The following is a 19,641-nucleotide window of genomic DNA, read 5'->3' as shown; positions in this document are numbered from 1 at the left end:
TGAAGCCATTCTTTCCCTGAGCAGACCTAAAGCTTTCTTGCTAGATCTCAAAATAAGCCACAACATTTCTGTCTTCCCTCCATATAATCAACTCCCAGACAATCACCTCCACCATGAGTTATTTACACTGTGGCTGACCATTCACTCATCTCAAAACTCTGACGGAGCGTGGGGTACTACAGGCCAGCCCTCTGCTAGGCACTGGTACCCAGAAGTAAGACGAACAAAGCTGTTGGTCCCTAAGGGTTCACAGCTTCTTGTAGTTATCCTCCCCTCCTTCTGAACTCTCTGCCCTTCCCTTCCCAGCAGGGTGGGCAGGAATGGGATATGACAAGCCCCACATCCTGGTAGTTTAGCCCTAGAGTTATCACCCTGGCTAAAAGCTGTGCCATAAAAAACGTTGGAGTTACTGTCTAAAAGGAGATACTTGCTTATCTGTTTTATTTATCTGTGTCCTCCACAAATCCCCCACCTTTGCTGTGACCATGGGGAACTGAGATTTGGCTGTAATTGCTGCTCAATCACACACCATTAACTTCCCACTTAAGCTCACTTATACCAAGTACATATTTTATCCTCTCACCCACACAGCCAACACACTAGAGCCCACAAATCATCTGTGTGCACTTTGGAAATGTTTCAATTATTTTTAATCAGCTCAAAACAGTCTGGTCCCAACATAAGGGCTGCCTAGACTCACCAGGTACCAGGAGCTCAAGGCACCCAGGGAGTAAGGTACATAACAGATCCCTTACCTGCCACAACAATATATTCCTAGCCATCTTTCTTTCATGGGGTGCATCAGCACCAGGAGCAGGCTTCAAGCTATCTTTTAAATGACTGAAGAGGATGTCAAAGTACATGTTGAATATAGCACTGAGGGGAGCAACAGTATTTAATTTGGGACTTTTTCTATTTAGGGGTGGACTTTTACCTCCATTGGGCATTGTCGCTCACTAAGCTCCCTTTGGTGTGTGTCTCACCACAACACAGCCAGGAAACTGCAAAAAGAGAGACAGATGGAGGGAAAATAAACAGTCTGTGCTTTCTCCAAGCTAAAATTACCTGTTGCTTATCTAATAATAATAATCATCTGCTGCAATTTTTCCAACCCTCAGATAAATCAGATTTAAAATGTTGATGTGTCACAACATCCGATTAGCCGCTGAGGCATAAATTACAGAGCAGAGCTAAGCAAGCTAGGAGAGAAATGACTAGGATGAACAATGGTACCCCAGAAAAGGCTGAGTAAACAAATGTTGTTAAGAAAACCCTTTTCTCATGTAGGGCCACATCACAGTCTCATCAATGATGGTTCCCTACTGAAGCCCCTGAAAACCTGGTTTCTTCTCCCAAAGGAGGAATTTGAAGCTATAAGGGCATAGGCATAAAATGGGAACGGATCCCTGAACCTCTGGTACAATGTTTGGCCCATGATAGACCCTCTGCAAATATTTGTTGAATGGATGGATGGATGGATTGAATTACATGGCTTATGACGTACTCAATTCATGCAATAATGAGAAGTGATATACCAAGATCCTATACTACTTTTCAGTTTTTTTTCCCATTTCCTCATACCTCTATTCTGGGTACTCTTTATGTCTCACTCTCTACCTAGATGAATTTCCCCTTCCTAACATGCCAGTCCCTACCTTGCTTAAAAGCCTGACATGATCTGGCCCCTGCCAATCTTTCTAGGATCACCTCCTCTCCTTCCCCACACTCTCAGCTCCAAGTACACTGAAGTCCTTGCATGAGCATGCCTAGTTCTCACTTCCCCGTGTCCATGTATGTACAGATTCTCTGTATGAAATGCTTTTCCTTGCCTTTCATCCCTTTTCACACTCTATCACCAGAACACTTTGTTAACTTCTACCCACCCTCCCAGACTCATGACTTAAATTCTCAGGTGGTGGCTGGTCTTCCTCCAACATCATTATACCAATGACTCAATCATGGCACTCTCCACACTATATGAGAGTGGTTTGTTCACTTACCTGTCTTCCTCTCTAGACTGGGCTGTCCTTGAGAGTAGGGACTCTGGCTTTGCTCTCTGAATTTCCAGCTGTCATTGTGTTTGGCTCATGGTAGGTACTCAGTAACTAGGAATGAATAAGTGAATGCCACGGGCAGATGTTTGTCCTGCAAGAGTGATGCCCAGTCATTAATATTTTCTTTTCTCCTCCAGGTTTCTGATTCATCAAATCCATTTCTTAATCGAATGCTCAACAGAGATACTATCACAAGAATAACATATAAAAGTAAGTTTGGTTCAATTTCCTCTACAGCAACTATTCTACAAAGGTTAGACCTATCTGAAGGCAGGAAGCCAGAACTGATGATCTCTATGGGCCCTTTTCAGTTTCATGATCCTGCAATTCTGTAGAAAGTCACTCTGGAGAGTAGGGTTTGGCTAAGTGGCTCATTTCAAGCAGAAGTCCCTAGGGTGCCTTTGTCATCCATGCCTAAGGCGATAATGATTGGTAATGAGCCAGGGGACTCTGCTGGCTGATACACTCCACCATGTCAGCTGGCCACAGTTGAGGCTTTGCCAATTATGGGATTGAGAAAGCACTCATCAGGTACTATGGATCCGATCACAACACTTACAGAAGTCCTCAGCTAGACCAGTTCTGTGTGTGGCTGGGTCTCCTTTCCAGGCAGAGACAGGATGACATCTCTCTTTATCCACATGTGTGGCCCATGGATGTAGAGGACTTTGTCCAGTTTCCTTGGGTTTCCAGAGTGTTTTATCCCCCAACGCCTTACACAGAAGAGAGAACAGTGCAAAGTTGAAGGAGGAAGGAAAAAGATACTGCTGTCATCCCCAGCAATCCCAGAAGGTGCAGGATTTGGGAAAAGTTGGGTGAGATAGCACACACCCATAGATGAAAGAAATAATATGAGGAAAAAAAGATTGTCTCTACCTAATTAGGAGTGAGCAGGATACTGGGATTCAAGTCAAGGAGTTTCCTCCCTTTGACTGTCATTCATCTTGTAAAGTAAAAAAGTTGAACTTCAAGTTTCTAAAGTCCTTCTAGGTCTGGGATTCTGAATCAAGCAATAGGTAAATAATGCTTCTCACAAAAGTGAAAAACAGTTGGCAAACATCCCAGCACCCCACATCCCCTTGGTGTGCCCTTCACCAAGCCAGGAGCTCAGCTGTGTCTGCTGCTTCTATCTCCAGTGGCAATGTGGAAAAAAAAAAAAAAAAGAGTGTGTATAGATCTCATCTTGGACTGCCAAGGGAGAGTGTGGAGAACCCTTCACTCAGCCGTTTACTCACTTATCCAACACACATTTCCTGCATGCCTTCCACATGACAGACACCAAGCAAGGCTCCAGGGATGGAAAGATGGCCCAGACAGCAGCCCTACAACTACCAGGTGCTCACCGCCAAGTCCCTGCCATCTGCAGAGGCTGGGAGGCTGGTAGGGCTGAGGAATGAACCTGGAGAATCCCACTCCACCTAGATATTTCCCAGAAGAATGAATTAAGTTGTCTCCAAGCATATTCTGCCTTTTCTCATTAGTATTCTTACGGAGTCCTCTCTAAGCACACACTTAGATTGCTCAGCTAAGGGAGATATTTCTGTCTTGTGTGTAAATAGCACATTTATAACTGCCCATAAAAGATTATTATTCTTTTAACTTTTTTGATTAAAAAAGCATGAAAATTAAATAAAATGTTTTCAAATAATCTTGGATTTGCAATTTAGAGACCGTGAAAATGCATGAAATCACACATTAAGCCCCAACACACAGTCTAACAGATTGCCAGTTGCAGAGTAAATCATTAGAGGGACTTTCCTCCCCACCCTACCATCCCGCCCCCAGCACTGGTCTGATTAATATTAAATGATGTGACTTGGGCAACCAAGGGAGGAGCAAGAGTGGGGAGGGAGTGGAAGGGGAGGCAGGGAAGAAGGGAAAGATGGATGGAAGGAAGGAAAGGAAGGAAAGCAAGAAAGGGAGGGAGGGAAGGAAAAGCATTCCAAGTGTGGAGAGCCACATGCACAAAACCTGGAGGGTACTGAAGGCCAGCAAAGAGTTCAGAGGGAGGAACTCTGTCTTCATCAGCTCTTCATCTCAGTGCCTAAGACGAGGCACACCCAATAAGCATTGGTGATGGCCTGGGTGAATAGAAGGGTGAATGGCCTCTTTCAGGAGCTGTGACGGGGCAGAGGGAGTGGCAAGAAAGATGTTCTGGAGCCAGATCTTGAGCCATGTTAAGGTGTTTATGCAGAAGGCAGGCAGACATTTAAACACCCTTACCACCTCTGAAGACACATTCCTAGAAATACAAATAGAAGACAGCAGGAGCACCCCCACTTCTGATCCCCATACTCTATACCTCTCAGGGCCCAGGGAAAAGAAAGGGAGCCAAAGCAAGATAAAGAGATCCTAGGCCGGGCGCGGTGGCTCAAGCCTGTAATCCCAGCACTTTGGGAGGCCGAGACGGGCGGATCACGAGGTCAGGAGATCGAGACCATCCTGGCGAACACGGTGAAACCCCGTCTCTACTAAAAAAAAATACAAAAAACTAGCCGGGCGAGGTGGCGGGCGCCTGTAGTCCCAGCTACTCGGGAGGCTGAGGCAGGAGAATGGCGTGAACCTGGGACGCGGAGTTTGCAGTGAGCCGAGATTGCGCCACTGTACTCCAGCCTGGGCGACAGAGCGAGACTCTGTCTCAAAAAAAAAAAAAAAAAAAAGAGATCCTGGCCTGCATGGGGAAAGGTAGTTGATTTAGGCCCCCTAATAACAGGAATTTTGAGCTCCTATAATCCAGCAGGGAGTAATGGAGGTGTCCTCTGTTGTGACCTTTGTCACATACCTGAAGGGAGCAGCAATGCAGGGATAATGATGGCCGATTCATGGGAATGACCTCAACACTGCTTTGCCCAGGACACTGTGGCAGAAAGGGATTGATTTGCACAGCAGAAAACCACAGCTCTCTTTTGTCCCTACGGCAGCCAGAAAGTTGGCCCAGTGGCAGGCAGGGGAGTCTGGAACAGGAGTCATTCACTAGAACACAGCCAGTGGGTGGGAAACACAAGACTGGAAGTCTCTTCCAAGGCTCTCCAAACAGGCAGCAGGTTAGGCCAGCACTGGCCCATAAATTCAGGTTATGATGAAGACAACTCAGGCGGCCCCATCAGGGTATCCTGCTTCTGTCCTTCTAAGTGTGCGAGAGACAGAAATCATCCCCCCACCCCACCATTTCTACTGTGCTACTGAGGGACACCTAACCTCCACCCCTGCCCTTTCTACTGCTGCTACCCAGAACTTCACACCAGCATAGCTGCAATTTGCTCCGCTCATTTAGATGTAGTATCCACTCTGCAAGGTGCTGAGCCACAGGATTATGGAGATGATGCTTACTGAGCACTTTCCACACACCAAGGTCTATGCTTTACATGCAGGCCCCTTACCTAGTGCTAATGAAGTCCTTCAGAGTGGTATGATTGCCATCCCCAGTTTACAGATGGGAAAAATCAAGGCTTCAAGAGGTGAAGTCATTTGACCAATGACACACAGTTAATGGCTGTATCAGTCAGCAACTTCTGTGTAATAAACAAGCATTCAAATGATAAGCATCGATTTCTTATTGCTGCCTCTGTGGGTTGGTAGGGGTGGCTCTGCTTCCAGCTACAGGTCTGCAAGTGAGCTGAAGCAGCTCAGCTCCACGTGGCTCTCATTTTTCTAGGATCGAGATGATATCCAGGGCAAGCAGTTCTCATGGTAGAGGGAAGAAATAAGTGATGTGACTTAAGGCCTAGTCATGAAACTCACACATTCACTCTGTCCACTTCCACAAGCCAAAGCAAGCCATATGGCCAAGCTCAACATGAAAATCCTCCCAAGGAGATGAAGATGAGGAAGAAGTGAACATTTCCTGAAAAATACTCTATTATTCCATGGTGGAAGAGCAAGAATCCAAATACGGGTCTTCCTGGGTACTGTTTCCTCTGCTTTTCCTTCCTATCATGCTTTCTCCCTAAGGAGGAAGGAAAGCTTAGGTCCAGGGTCTTAAAACTAATTGCAATGAAGATACTTTCATATTCCATGAAACTTATCAGCATGTTCTCTTAATTCCAACTTTGGTTCAGTTTGAAGAAGCATCTTTTTGCTGTTTGCATGTGCCTCCACTTGAAAGGGACATATACTAACCACAGAACTGATGGGAACTTTGGCAGTTCAAGTCCATCCTGACCTAAGCTCTCTCCAACTCCTGCCTGGCCCTGAACATGGTACCTTCAGTGGAAATCAGTCATTCAGAGGGACACAGTGACATTGCCATTATTGCTATAGTCACCAGAGAAGGCAGAGAGATTAATTCTAGAGGGGGTTGGTCTTTTGCAAATCTGCCCTTTGAAGGTCATTGTAACAAAAAGCCAATCTAGGAATTTAAGCAGAGTGACATCATCTGCTGACAAAAAGATCGCCTCAATGCTTGGTTGAGAATAGATTACAAGGGGTAGAGTCAACAATAGAAGAGGATTGCAGCAACCCAAATGATAAGACGATGGCACTCACCATGACCAGGCTGATGGGGATTGGCAGGGAGATGGTGAGAAATAATTGGGTATATTTTAAAGAAAAAGCCAAGAGACCAGGCGCAGTGGCTCACACCTGTAATCCGAGCACTTTGGGAGGCCGAGGCAGGTGGATCACGAGGTCAGGAGTTCGAGACCAGCCTGACCCCATCAGGTCAGGTCAGGTGAGATGGTGAGACCCCACCTCTACTAAAAATACAAAAAGTAGCTGGGCGTAGTGGCACGCGCCTATAATTCCAGCTACTTGGGAGGCTGAGGCAGGAGAATCACTTGAACCTGGGAGGCGGAAGTTGCAGTGAGCTGAGATCGCACCATTGCACTCCAGCCTGGGCAACAAAGCAAGACTCTGTCTCCAAAAAAAAAAAAAAAAAAGCCAAGAAGTGTACTGATATATCGATATATCTGATAATATGTCTGATGTTTTATGTGGGAGAAAGAGGGGAGTGAGGGATGACTGTAAGGCTTTTAGCCTGAGCAAGTGCAAGGAAGACATTTTCATCCACTGAGATGGGGAGACTGTGGATGAAGCATATTCGTGGGTGGAGAGGAAATCAGAAGTTTTGAACATGTTCAGCTTGAGATGTTTATAAGGTACCCAAGAAGAGGTGTGGAGTAGGCAGTTGGATATATGAGTCTAGATTTCAGGAGGGAGAACTGGAGATATAAATGTGGAAGACGTTGGCATCCAGATGGCGTTTAAACGTTGGTGAAATCCTGGGAGTAAGAATAAATAGAGAAGAGAGGCGGGACATGTCCTCACTTTTGAAAGAGCAACTCAAATCTCCATGACTTAGGATTGAAAATCACTTCTAAAGATATCTTTAAAATCCCACCCTGGAAGAGGCTCCCGTGTGGCTGCCTCATCGGCTTGCTGAGGTGGTGCAGGGAGCTGCTGCAGGCATGGAGGCAGTGGGGTGAAATCACAACATGGCAGCTGGAAGAGACACAGTCCATTTGCCCAGTTTGTAGGATTGGGCACAGAATGAATGACCAGGAAAAAAAGGGGAACTGTGCAAAATCATTCTTTTGAGCCAGTTAAAAAAAAAAAAAATCAATGCCAGGAAATTCATACAAGGAGTAAAGAAGGAGAATCTCGCCAAGAGGATTAGGAATTTTGGAAGCTAAATGTTATGCTGGTAAAGGCACCACACCCATGGGAGGCAGTGTGTTCTAGTGAAGAGAGATCTGGGCTCCTATCCTGGCTCTACCACTTCCTTTTGTTGCCTGACCTCAAGCAACCCTCTAAACACCTCCCCCATCTGTAAGAGGAGGATATTAATGCTGATGTTGAGATGCTTGGCGTGAGAATCAAACAAGGTAATGAGTCAAATGCCTGAACAATGAGCGGTATAAACTAGGTGTACAATGAACGTGTATTTCTAAGTTGTCCTAAGGTACGTGACTGTCAAATCCAGCTTCCTTCAGGGCAGGAGGCAGGTTGCTATGATGCCAAATAAAAAATATGTTGAAGGTAAATGCAATACAGGACACAGAGTCAACAGAATTTACTTACTTTAAATGAAACACCACTCCTGTGCTTGAATCCATGCAGTGGATGGTAATGATTTAATGAGATTCTACTACTTTCCTTGCAAGCTTAGATTTCATGTGTCTGAGTGAAACTTATAAAACACTCTAACTGGGACTGACAATGAAAAAAACCAGCCTGAACTAAATTTGGGCTGAATTTAGAAAGTCTTCTAAAGAAAATCCATTTTATTAAAGTCAAATTCCCCTTCAACAGATTGGAGGTTAAGACTGAAATCATGACATTGAAAAATAGATTTTCTGAATGGATTTTCTGGAGGAGATACTGATAATTTACTTGAGGTATTTTAATTTTTTAATGTAGTGTATTGGAATAATGCTAATATCCCTCATTTTTCTTGTGTTAATTAATTGGCATTAATTAACAGAATCCCAATTAAATAAAAGGTAGTATTCTTATTTTATTATCTACCCGATTTCATTAAGCCAGCATTATTTTTTAAAAAGAGATTTTATGCTATTTTCAAGTGGCTAAACTAGCGACCAATGGAGTGTAAAGAGGCTTCTTAAGTGGGTAAGAGGGAATAGTTATTAGAACACTGCATATAAAACACTTTCTTCCAACATCCTAGGACAGTATTATTTTGGTAGCTTCATTCTCCTTCAGTGTCACAAGCCCCATTCATTTCATGGGTAATAAATACAGTGGTGAGCTTTAGTCCAATAAGAATCCAAAGGATCACAAATTTCAAATTTAAAAAGGTATGGTGGCCGGGCGTGGTGACTCACGTTTATAATCCCAGCATTTTGGGAGGCAGAGATGGGCAGATCACCTGAAGTCAGGAGTTCGAGACCAGCGTGGCCACCATGGTGAAACCCTGTCTCTACCAAAAATACAAATATTAGCTGGGCATGGTGGCAGGCACCTATAATCCCAGCTACTTGGGAGGCTGAGGCAGGACAATCACTGGAACCCGGGAGGCGGAGGTTACAGTGAACCAAGATCACGCCACTGCACTCCAGCCTGGGCAACAGAGTGAGACTCCATCTCAAATAAAAAAAAAAAAAAAAAAGAGAGAGATACGGCTATTGTCTTAAAGTATTTCCTCTAAGGAAATAAAACCACACCACTGAAGGCATCTGGAGGAGAGCTTTCAAATACAGCGTTTTGACACGTGGCACAAGCTCCTTAAAGCATTTTTTTTCAGTCTTACCTGTTTATAACTGCTTTACCTCCCCCAACCCCCAGATATTCTATTCAGCTATAAGATGAATGTGTAGGCCAGGACAGACCAACTTGGAACTGCCTTATACTTCTCAGTTCTTTGGGAAGTGTTTTATGCGCCACTCCTCAGAGGGACGCAGTGTTAAATGTGATGAAATATCACAAAGGAGTTTAAGCATACTGCTCCTGGTGCCTTTCTCTATGCTTCATTGAACTTGTACTCTCATTTCAAAGGAACGGCTTTGGAAATGTTTTCACAGAATGCGAAACGCAGCACACCACTTTCCATGTTGCAATCTAAGTAGTTACTCACGTCAGCAAGGAACAGAACAGGAGCAGCTCACCTCCATGAATCCAATTCTCAGAGGCCCCTTTTTTCATTTATTGTTTGTGTAAAACAAAATATCATATTACTTCATTCTTTAGTAATTGCCTTTTTTCATTTCAGTTGAATTTGCCTCAGAATACAAGGGGAAATGTCATTCTATATGAGAAAATTGCCAAATAGTTCCATATTGATCAGGAGCAAGTCCAGTATTGATCTCTGAAACTGCCGTGCCTGGTTCTCATTGGAATAGTTCTCTTTGAATGGGAACTTCATAAGCAGGAAGCTGGGCAATATTAAATCTCATCAGTGGTCCACATGAGTAAGCACGATGCATTTAACAGAGGCTGCCTGTTAAATGCAGACTAAAAAAAAAAGCTCAGACTGAGGGAAAGTTTTCCCCTACCCACCCCATGTGGTCCTAGGCATTTTATCACAGTGTACGTCTCCTACAAAAAGAAAAAGTCAGCTTGGGAGTTGTAACCATGACTAAGAACTCAGTATAAGATAAATCACAGGTTCATCAAGAACATGTCAAAAAACCAAAGGTTTAACTGTGAACTTCTGCAGTCGTTTGAAATAATAAAATTGGGTGATAAACTACATACATATATTCTACACTTATTGATTATCCAAGATCCAAGGGGTCTTACGTTAAAGATATAGCCAACACATACAAAATTACAACACTGTCATACAAAAAATTTGACCTGCCTAAGATAAATTTGGCTAACAAGCTTATTTATGTTGAAAGATGTTTTTGGATCCTAATACTTGAAGATGGAATTTTCCAGGACTGTCTGGTACCCTCAAGTAAGAGGTTACATTCTTTTCCATGAAGGAAGAATGAGTTGCTGGCAAAGCTACCATTAGAACTCAGACTTGAATTAGGACTCTTGACTTGACATCTAGGATTTGCCCTTTATAAGCTATTCTCTCATATGACAGGTAAATAGCTGATAGAGATATGAGAGAGGGAGGAAAGAGAGACAGAAAGAGGGGATAGGTAGAGAAACCTCTCTGTAAAACTATTCATGAAACTTGATTTGAACATCTGTCCTCACTTCTACCAATAAACATCCTTAAAGCAAGCAGAGGCATGCATGATCATTCCCACCGGCCTCTGAGCTTCACCCCAGATTTGCATCTTTGTTCACAAACAACTCTGATCTCCTCTAGATCTTTTCCATCCTTACTCATGAATAGAGCCATGGAAGTTTAGAGAGAAGAATCATGCTTTTGGTATATTGGTTCTCAGTCTTCTTTCTGTCTGTAATGCCCAGAGGATAATGCTGACAAGAACCAAACAATGGTTTTCTGCTGGCTGCTGCATGGACAAGATAGTATGTGACCTAAAAACTAGTTCCTGGCCTAGTTAGCCCTGGAAAACACCCCAGCATGCCTTGACATTAGGGCTGAAAACTTCTGTTTTATTCATGTTCTTTTCTTGGGTCCTTCTGCTTCTGTCCTATCAAACATACCAAGCAAGCTTCAATAGAAAAGAAGATGCAAAAACTTTAGCCAGTGTCTTTCAAATCCCAATACTTAAAAGACAGACACTGATTCAATGGCAGCCTCTGAGACAGCATGATGAGTCATGAAAACAAACATGACATGTTAAATGCACACCGACTCAGCAATGTAAATATGAAGGTACAGGAGTCTTTGGTATGGAAACATGGTAATACCACAGGGAGATGGAAACAGGGCAGGCAATCTCACCCTAATGTCTTAGGGTGTGACACATGGGGGCGGGGATGGTACGCAGCATGTATTAAGCTGAGGACGCTGACTGGAACCTCAGAGATGCTTCCCTTCATCCGACAGATGATGTCATCTCTTCCTCCCTTGCTTTTGCCCAGCACTGCCGGCAAGCAGAGCCGCTGAGCAGAAACCATTTCATTTGTTCATTCAAGCAGTGTTTACTATACACCCAGTATGTGGTGGACTCATGCTGGCATTTGGGGGCTCAGAGATAAAAGATGCAAACCCTTCCCCTGAAGGCGCACAGCTTAGTAGGGACAGTCAAACAGGTAAATAATGATTGGCAAGCTAATTCAGTAAATACAGTGAAAGAGGTGGGCACTGGCCCAGCTGGGGAAGCCAGGGAGTCCTTGAGGAGAGGAACAGTAGTTATCCCAGGGAAGCAGGGCAAGGACACTCCAGGGCAGGGCAGGAGGACATGACAAACCTGGACCGCACCTTGTGCTAGGTGCTTGAGAAGCATGATCCCGTTTATTCCTCAAACAACCCCATGAGCCAAGTACTCCAAACATCTGCATATTACCAATGTGGAAACTGAGGCTCAGATGATTACCTGTGGGTCCAAGGACACACGGACAGTGAGCAGCAAAGTCAGCGCTCCAACTGAGATGTGAGTCTAAAACTCACTCTCTCCACTCTGGGTCTTTCCAAGTTCTGCTGTGTGAGGATATACAAAGGGCAAAAGGTAGAGTATACGTATTAACAAGATTTGCAGAAAGAACACAGTGTGGAATGAAAATGTCAGGAGGGCAGAAGCTGCCTATGTCCTCTGATGACTGTTGCATCTTGGAGAGGGAGTGGACAAAGAGGGATCTCCTGGCAGGACCTCAGTGGATGGAGTCTGGGGTATCAGCACTATGGTGTTTTGGAAACTTGCTATGTGAGAGAAATCCCTGAGCATAACCTTTGCCTCTTGCTCCTAGCCTACACCACACCTCGGCCCCCAATATTTTCCACAAATATAGGTGCAGCACAAAGGCTGGTTCTAGTTTCAAAGAAACAAAACATGTTCCTTTTCTTTACTCCAGTCATGCCTGGAATGCCTCTCTTTCTACTTCCTCCTTCACTCCTCCCCACCCCGAATAAAATAAAATGCAATAATAACAGCATGCTAGAGTACCCAATGTGTTCCTCGTGCAAGCTTGGTTAAACAAATCGCATTGACCTTTAACAAAAATGTGCCGAATGCTTCCTTCTCTTATTCAATATGTTAATCTTCAGGCCAAACCACCATTAGAGCAAGCCTCATTAAGTGCAGATCTGATCATGCTACTCCCTGGCTTCAAACCCTTCAGTGGTTCCACATTGCCTCCGGATGAAGCCCAAACTCCCAGTAGCGCTGGAAAGACCTTCTGCTGTGGCCTGTGCTGACCCCACCAGCCACATTTCTCACAGCAGCCCTCCCTCCCCTTGCATCTCCACATCCCCCTGCAGCTCACACTCCATCTGTCCCCAAGTACACACCACTCTTTCCATGGGTCTTTTTCTAGCATTGCTCTGTCTACAGTGGCCTTGACACCCTACCCCACTGCCAGCTACACATTGATGACCTTCTGCTGTTAAAGATGCAGTTCAAGTCAACTCCTCGATTCATTCCTTCCTCAGTCCCCCGCACCCCGGCCCCAGACAAAACTCACAGCCTCTCTCTGGGCCCAGTGCAGATTGAGGTCAGTGTCTCTATGATGCCTGCTGCAATCACTTAATTATTTCCTACTCACTTATACCTGGCTTAGTGCCTGACACATATTAGGGATCTAAGAGCCAGTCAGAGACAAATGCTGATATCCAATATTAACTTATTATGTTGGCCCTTGATATATATATGTGTGTGTGTGTGTGTGTGTATATGTGTATATATATGTGTATGTGTATATATGTGTGTATATGTATCTATGTATATGTGTGTATATATGTATACATGTGTATGTGTGTATATATGTATATGTATGTATGTCTATATGTCAGCAATACCATCCCTTTCTCAAGAAATCTAATTTTTAAGTCTTCTTTCCTTCTCTAGATGATGCATATTTACTACAGGGGCTTAATATAGAGGAACTATATCCAGAGACCTCTAGTTTCATCACTTACGATGGGTCAATGACTATCCCACCCTGCTATGAGACAGCAAGTTGGATCATAATGAACAAACCTGTCTATATAACCAGGATGCAGGTGAGTTTCTCTCTGGTCCTTTAGCTAAAGGAAAAGAATGATGTAAAAAAAAAAAAAAAAAAAATCACTGAATTGTGGAATGTCTATTCTAATAGTTTACTAGGACCACTATAACAAAGTCCCACAAACTGTGTAGTTTAAACCAACACAAACTTATCGCCTCACAGTTCTGGAGACTAGAGGTTCAAGATCAAGGTGTCAACAGCATTGCTTCCTTCAGTGGGATGTGAGGAAGAATCTGTTCCATGCCTCTCCCCTAGCTTCTAGTGGTTTGCTGACAATCTTTGGTGTGCTTTGGCATTTAAAAGCAGCACCCCAAGTTCTACCTACATCTTTCTTTCTTTCTTTCTTTTTTGAGATGGAGTCTCACTCTTGTCACCCAGGCTGGAGTGCAGTGGCACGATCTTGGCTCACTGCAACATCCGCCTCCTGGGTTGAAGCTATTCTCATGCCTCAGCCTCCTGAGTAGCTGGGATTACAGGCACATGTCACCACGCCCTGCTAATTTTTGTACTTTTAGTAGAGATGGGTTTTCACCATGTTGACCAGGCTGGTCTTGAACTCCTGACCTCAGGTAATCCATCTGCCTCGGCCTCCCAAAGTGCTGGCATTACAGGTGTGAGCCACCATACCCAGCCTCTACCTCCATCTTTATAAGGTGTTTTCCCTGTGTCTGAGGCTCTGTGTCCAAATTTCCCATTTTTATAAAACCACCTTCTGTATTGCATTAAAGCCTACCCCCAATAAGCTTGTCTTAGCTAATTCCATCTGCAATGACTATTTCCAAATAAGATCACATTCTGAGCTACTGGGGTTACCAGTACCTTCAGCTTATGAATTTCAGGGGTACACGATTCAACCCATATGCCTGGGTTTAAAGAGCCAGCATCCAAAAGGCTTAACCTGAGCTAATTATAGAAGCATCTCACCTGTCGCAGTGGGAAAAGACAACCATTAGTTCCCAGAGAGTATTCTACAACTACAGTGTTCAGAAAGCAAGCCAGCAATAATGGAAGACGTCATCATGCATTTGAAAAAGTCGGGTTTTAAAAAGTTAAATAGATTCCATTGTTGAAGGACTTCTGGGGTCCTTCTTAAATGCTAATATATGTGTCAGTCTTCAAGAGGAAGTGGTAGGATATGTAGCGTTTCGCACCCATATTTGAATGTGGGGTTTTTTTGGATCATCTCGCAGAGTTAGTACTCCTCAGAACTCGACGGAAGGCAGATGGGTCCTCCTGTGTGAGCTTGGCTACACGGCTTATTGTGCTCTTCGGCCTGTCACCCCACCTCTATGAAATGAACACTCCTCTTCTTTATTGAGAGGGGGATAAATTACATGAGTTTGCTCCAGCTCTGACATTCTACGACTGTGGGAGTCTATAACAAATTAAAGGAGAGATGAGCAAAGAAAGCAGAAGCCAATCTCCTTGATGGGATATGCATTCCCACCCGACAACCATTTGAACAATTTGAAGTTCCTTATCCTATCTGTATTGATGGGGACTCACTAGGGGACAGGCAACAGCAACTCCCGGCTTAAGCTTAGAAAAAGCATTTATTTGAGAGCTACAGGGGCATCTTAGAGAATTCAAAATCAGAAATTGACATCAGAAATTCACTGAAATGGGAACCCCAGAAGTGCTTTCTCTCTGCTGTCCTCTTCTCACCACACATTCACTTCATTCTTCTCTCCTGCTAGAGACCGTCTTCTTTGGCCTCACAGTCCTGTGGCAGAACACGACTGCAAACAGTCCAGCCACCTGGCCCTCATAGTCTCACAGAAAAGAAACCAAACTGGTCCAGCTTAGTTTAGCTCTGACCCATGGACCAATCACTATGATCCAGGTAATACCATGTGGGAGTCATGGAGTTATTGAACCAAAGAGTATCAAAGAATACCCTGGAGAAACCTACCAGATTTCCTCCTTTTATGGATGCTGCATTTGAGGGTGACAGAGCGCAAGTGACTTGTTCAGAGGCATACATAGGCTAGTAAGCTAGAAGCAAGGCTGGCTTCATGCACGGAGGCATAGTGGGCCTTCAACTCAACTGAACCCATGGAAAAAAGGGACTGTGTGGGGCTTATACAGCCCTTTCCTCATACAGCTGACACCACCTAGCTTGGTCAGTCTCTGTGGTCTTATTTCTTCCCTAGTGCATTTAAGAGGATGGTTGGATCTCACAGCTACTTCTCTCTCCTCAGATGCATTCCTTGCGCCTGCTCAGCCAGAACCAGCCATCTCAGATCTTTCTGAGCATGAGTGACAACTTCAGGCCTGTCCAGCCACTCAACAACCGCTGCATCCGCACCAATATCAACTTCAGTTTACAGGGGAAGGACTGTCCAAACAACCGAGCCCAGAAGCTTCAGTATAGAGGTGGGTGTGGTGGCTCAGAGAGTGGAGGATCTAGGCCAGAGCTCAGTCTCTCTGCTTAGACCTGTTCTTAAAGGCCTGGCATTATCTTCCATCATAGGAATGATGATTATAAATGACAATAACCCATCACGCTCCATGTGCATGGTGGTGAAGGTCTTAAGTTTTGATATATGTGATATAGATATCTGTATGAATGCATCTAGGTAGGTGGGTAGGTAGGTAAGTGGGTGGGTGGATGGATAGATGGTAGGTAGATGGCAAGGTGTAGAGGTTTGATCTATGTGAGATATATATATATTATAACCTTTAAATACATACATCAAACCTTTAAAACCCCTGTAGATCAGGCAAGACAGCTTCTTTTTATTGCCATTTTATAGAAGAGCCCAGAAAGGCTGATGCTCCCAAGGTTATCTGTTAGAACAGGACAGCAAAAAGCATTAGAGCTTTTAAGTATATGCAAGAAAGACCCCCTTTTCCCTAGAAGGTTAACAAATACTCTAAAGGGCAGGCCATTAGGATCCAATGGGATAATTTGCGAGTGTATCTTTGCCCAGTGCTATGTACCTAGAAATGGTTATTATTCCTACTAAAGGGGACATCTGCCTCCTGTAACTCTGTGATCCACACCCAGCCCTCTCTGTCTTCCCTTCTGCACACTACTAAACATCTGTTCATCATTGTGGTAAACATTCAGTGTAGAAAGAGGCAAGATGGGGTCTTGGAGGGCGCTGGACTGGAAATCAGGACATCTAAGTCCTGGGCCTGGTTCTAACAAGCTGTACAAACCCAGCCACATTGTTTGCCCCCTAGACCTGGCTTCTTCATGACAGTTCCTATGCCATCTACTTCACAGCTTGTTAAAGGAAGCAAACAAGAGCCTGGATGGGGAAGCCTTTTGTAGCAATAACATGCTCCCCAAATAGGAGGGCTGTGGTTATTACCAGACAGCTTTTAGAAGTAGCCTCCACCACTACTCCTTGATCCTCCACTTCATTCTTCCTACTTCCCCCATATTCCCTTCTTCTTTCTCTCTCAGATACATTTGCATGCCCAAACTACATATTTTCCACTCCCTTCCAGCCATAACTACCAGAAAAGTAAATACCTAACTCATTCATTGCTGCTTCTCCTTAGTCAACACCCCTGTATTGTGTTCCTAGTATGTGTCAGTTAGTTGGGTGATGGGTGACAGATAGGACCCCTAGCCACACAGAGCATATGGTCTACAACAGGAGTCTACACACTTTTTCTATAAAGGACAGAGTAAATATGTTAAGTTTTGAAGCCATAAAATCTCTGTGGTACTCTGACATTGTAGTATGAAATCAGCCATTGATAATATGTAAAAAATGGGTATGGCTGTGTTCCAATAAAACTTTATTTATAAAAACAGGTATTGTGCTGGATTAGATGTGTGGACTGTTTTTCCATCCCTGGTCTAGAGCAGTGTCATCCACTAGAACTTTCTGTGGTAATGGGAATGTTTTCATGATAGGTTGATTACTATCCTACATTGTCCAATACAGCAGCTACTAGCCATATGTGGCTATTGAACATTGGATGGGTAACTAGTACAATGATGCAACTAATTTTTTAATTTTAATTAATTTAAATTTATAGTATATTGGTCAGTATAGGCCTAGAAGGTCATGGAGAATTGGAAGGGGGTAGTTGGAATGCATATAAGTAAGCAGGTATTTACAAAACAGTCCCGTCCCCTCTGGAGGAATTCCCTAAAACTGTGCAAATTAATTGAGTATGCCTCATTTTATGTTGTATGTGTGATTTTTTTTTCTTTCTCTCTCTCTGCAGTAAATGAATGGCTCCTCAAGTAGGGAACAAAGCCAAGAAGAATCCCACCTCAGTGAAATGCTACAACTGTGAATTGACATAACCTAGAATGTCCCCCTTCTTGCTTCTCTCTCCTTCTTTCCCCTAAGCCTCATTCATTCTTGGGATTGGCCCTTTCTTCATGAAAAGTGTCTGCAAAACCATGGCAGAGGAATACATCTCTCACACACTCACAAACACACACACACAAGCACTTGCACATACATACACACACATGCAAACATACCTCCACACACTCTCTTACAACCTCCATCATGGGAAGTCAAGTTTCAGAAACAAAAGTCTCATTCATAAGGTCTTAGAAGAAAATAACCAGTTAACCTGATTTCAATTTTGATACCGTTTTCCTGAACTAATAAATCTACCCAATGAGACTTTTCAGCCTTTGTACATACAAAATTCTTCCAAAAGAGAGAGAAAATACAGCTCTGATGGCATCAAACGGACTTTGCATCAAGTAATTTCAGATAGTGTCCTAGGATCCTTTGAGGGTGCTGGTAGCAGGTGAGCAGGACAAAGTTGACCAAGGACACTTATTTCTAGATTATGATTCTTCTGTTTACTCAACAATTTAAAAAGAAAAAAAAAGGACAGACATTGAAGAGCTACACATTGTATATATATCACCACAGACTATAAAGAAATGGAATTATTTCCCTCTTTGTCACATATCTGTAGTAGGATTTGCCAAGATCAGAAATGACCCATTTGCTGTTTCTTGTTTTCCAAAGGTCATACATTGTGTTTGGTTATTGTTACCAGCTCAATAAATGTGTTTAACAAGTTAATTTCATTTTTCTGGCTTTGGTCTATTCTCCTTCCTTACAGGCTAAGCCCTGGCTCCATGCAACTGCATTCTTTGATTTCACTTGTTCCTTCATCTACATGTTTTGTTCATTTGCAGCCAGTTTTACTGAGTTTGTGGCAATCAGGAATGCATTTGCTAAGCAAGTATAACTTTAATTCCACTCCATGGCTCGATCATTCACATGAGGTGAGCTTCAGCCTGAGATAGCAGGCGACAGATTTCTTGCGTTTCAAAACTGCCATGCCCCCCTGTGATGCTCCCGTGAAGGAATGCACTTTGCCTTGTAAGTTCCTGGGAAAGGGGTATCTTTTCTCTCCAGGTGCAGCCAGATCTCACAAAGTACAAACGAATGCCTTTCTTTTCTTGTTTATAATGGTCACTCACTGTGTTTGGTTACTGTCAAGAAATCAATAAATGTGTTTAACAAGTTACCCAGTACCTATGTCTGACTTTATTGAGAAAGAGGATGCTCCCTGCTGAAGTCTCTGAGTCCTGCTGGGTGCAGGAGCAATTGCATACGGGACTGACAGGGCAGCCAGAACAGCCTATCTGGCCATTCCCAGAGCCAGGTAATTAATACCCTGTTGAGAAAACATATAGGCTTAGCTGCTGGAAGAGAATACTTGGATGTTTGTTCGGTGGCCAAATTAAAAATAACTTTCATCTCTCCTTTCTGTCACACTCTCCTGCAAGGGGGAAAGCTCAGGCAAGGAGAGTCTGTGCAAATGAGAACATTCCCAAGCATATGAAAAACTTTAGCCTAGTGACTAGATGGATTGACAAGGAAAATTTCAAAACACTCAGTTATTTCATATTCAAAATAATATACGTAACTGGATTTTATCTTTTACTTTTTGCGTCAATGTCAGACACACAGCAGCCTTAGCTATGATGACATCTAGGCCTATTTCTGAGCAATCTTATTTTTCCAGAGAGCCAAATATTCACAAAGGTTTACGGTGAGCAGGTGGCAATCTTTATTTATGTGGCTTGCTGCTGCTTCTGAGGTAGAATCTTCCTTATCCTGCAATGGCAGGCAGCGATATAGTATAACAGCTGAAG

The 19,641-nt window shown here is 43.6% G+C and overlaps 1 protein-coding gene across 2 annotated transcripts in view; it reads left to right on the top strand.

Moving 5' to 3' along the window:
- Window positions 1–19,017, top strand: part of CA10 (carbonic anhydrase 10) — a 550,367-nt gene extending 531,350 nt beyond the window's left edge. For both annotated transcript variants that reach the window (XM_033183553.1, XM_033183554.1), the window contains 4 exons: window positions 2,192–2,264; window positions 13,382–13,536; window positions 15,743–15,917; window positions 17,733–19,017. In XM_033183553.1, coding sequence (XP_033039444.1) covers window positions 2,192–2,264; window positions 13,382–13,536; window positions 15,743–15,917; window positions 17,733–17,755 — 426 coding nt within the window. In that variant the 3' untranslated portion in view covers window positions 17,756–19,017. The remainder of the gene's footprint in view (window positions 1–2,191; window positions 2,265–13,381; window positions 13,537–15,742; window positions 15,918–17,732) is intronic.
- Window positions 19,018–19,641: the final 624 nt, after the last annotated feature.

This window comes from Trachypithecus francoisi, unplaced genomic scaffold (genome assembly GCF_009764315.1).
Source record: "Trachypithecus francoisi isolate TF-2019V2 unplaced genomic scaffold, Tfra_2.0 Lachesis_group20, whole genome shotgun sequence".
In the NCBI taxonomy this organism is placed as follows: domain Eukaryota; kingdom Metazoa; phylum Chordata; class Mammalia; order Primates; family Cercopithecidae; genus Trachypithecus; species Trachypithecus francoisi.
The sequence above is the reverse complement of the archived record's forward strand: the minus strand, read 5'-3'. Positions and strand labels throughout refer to the sequence as shown.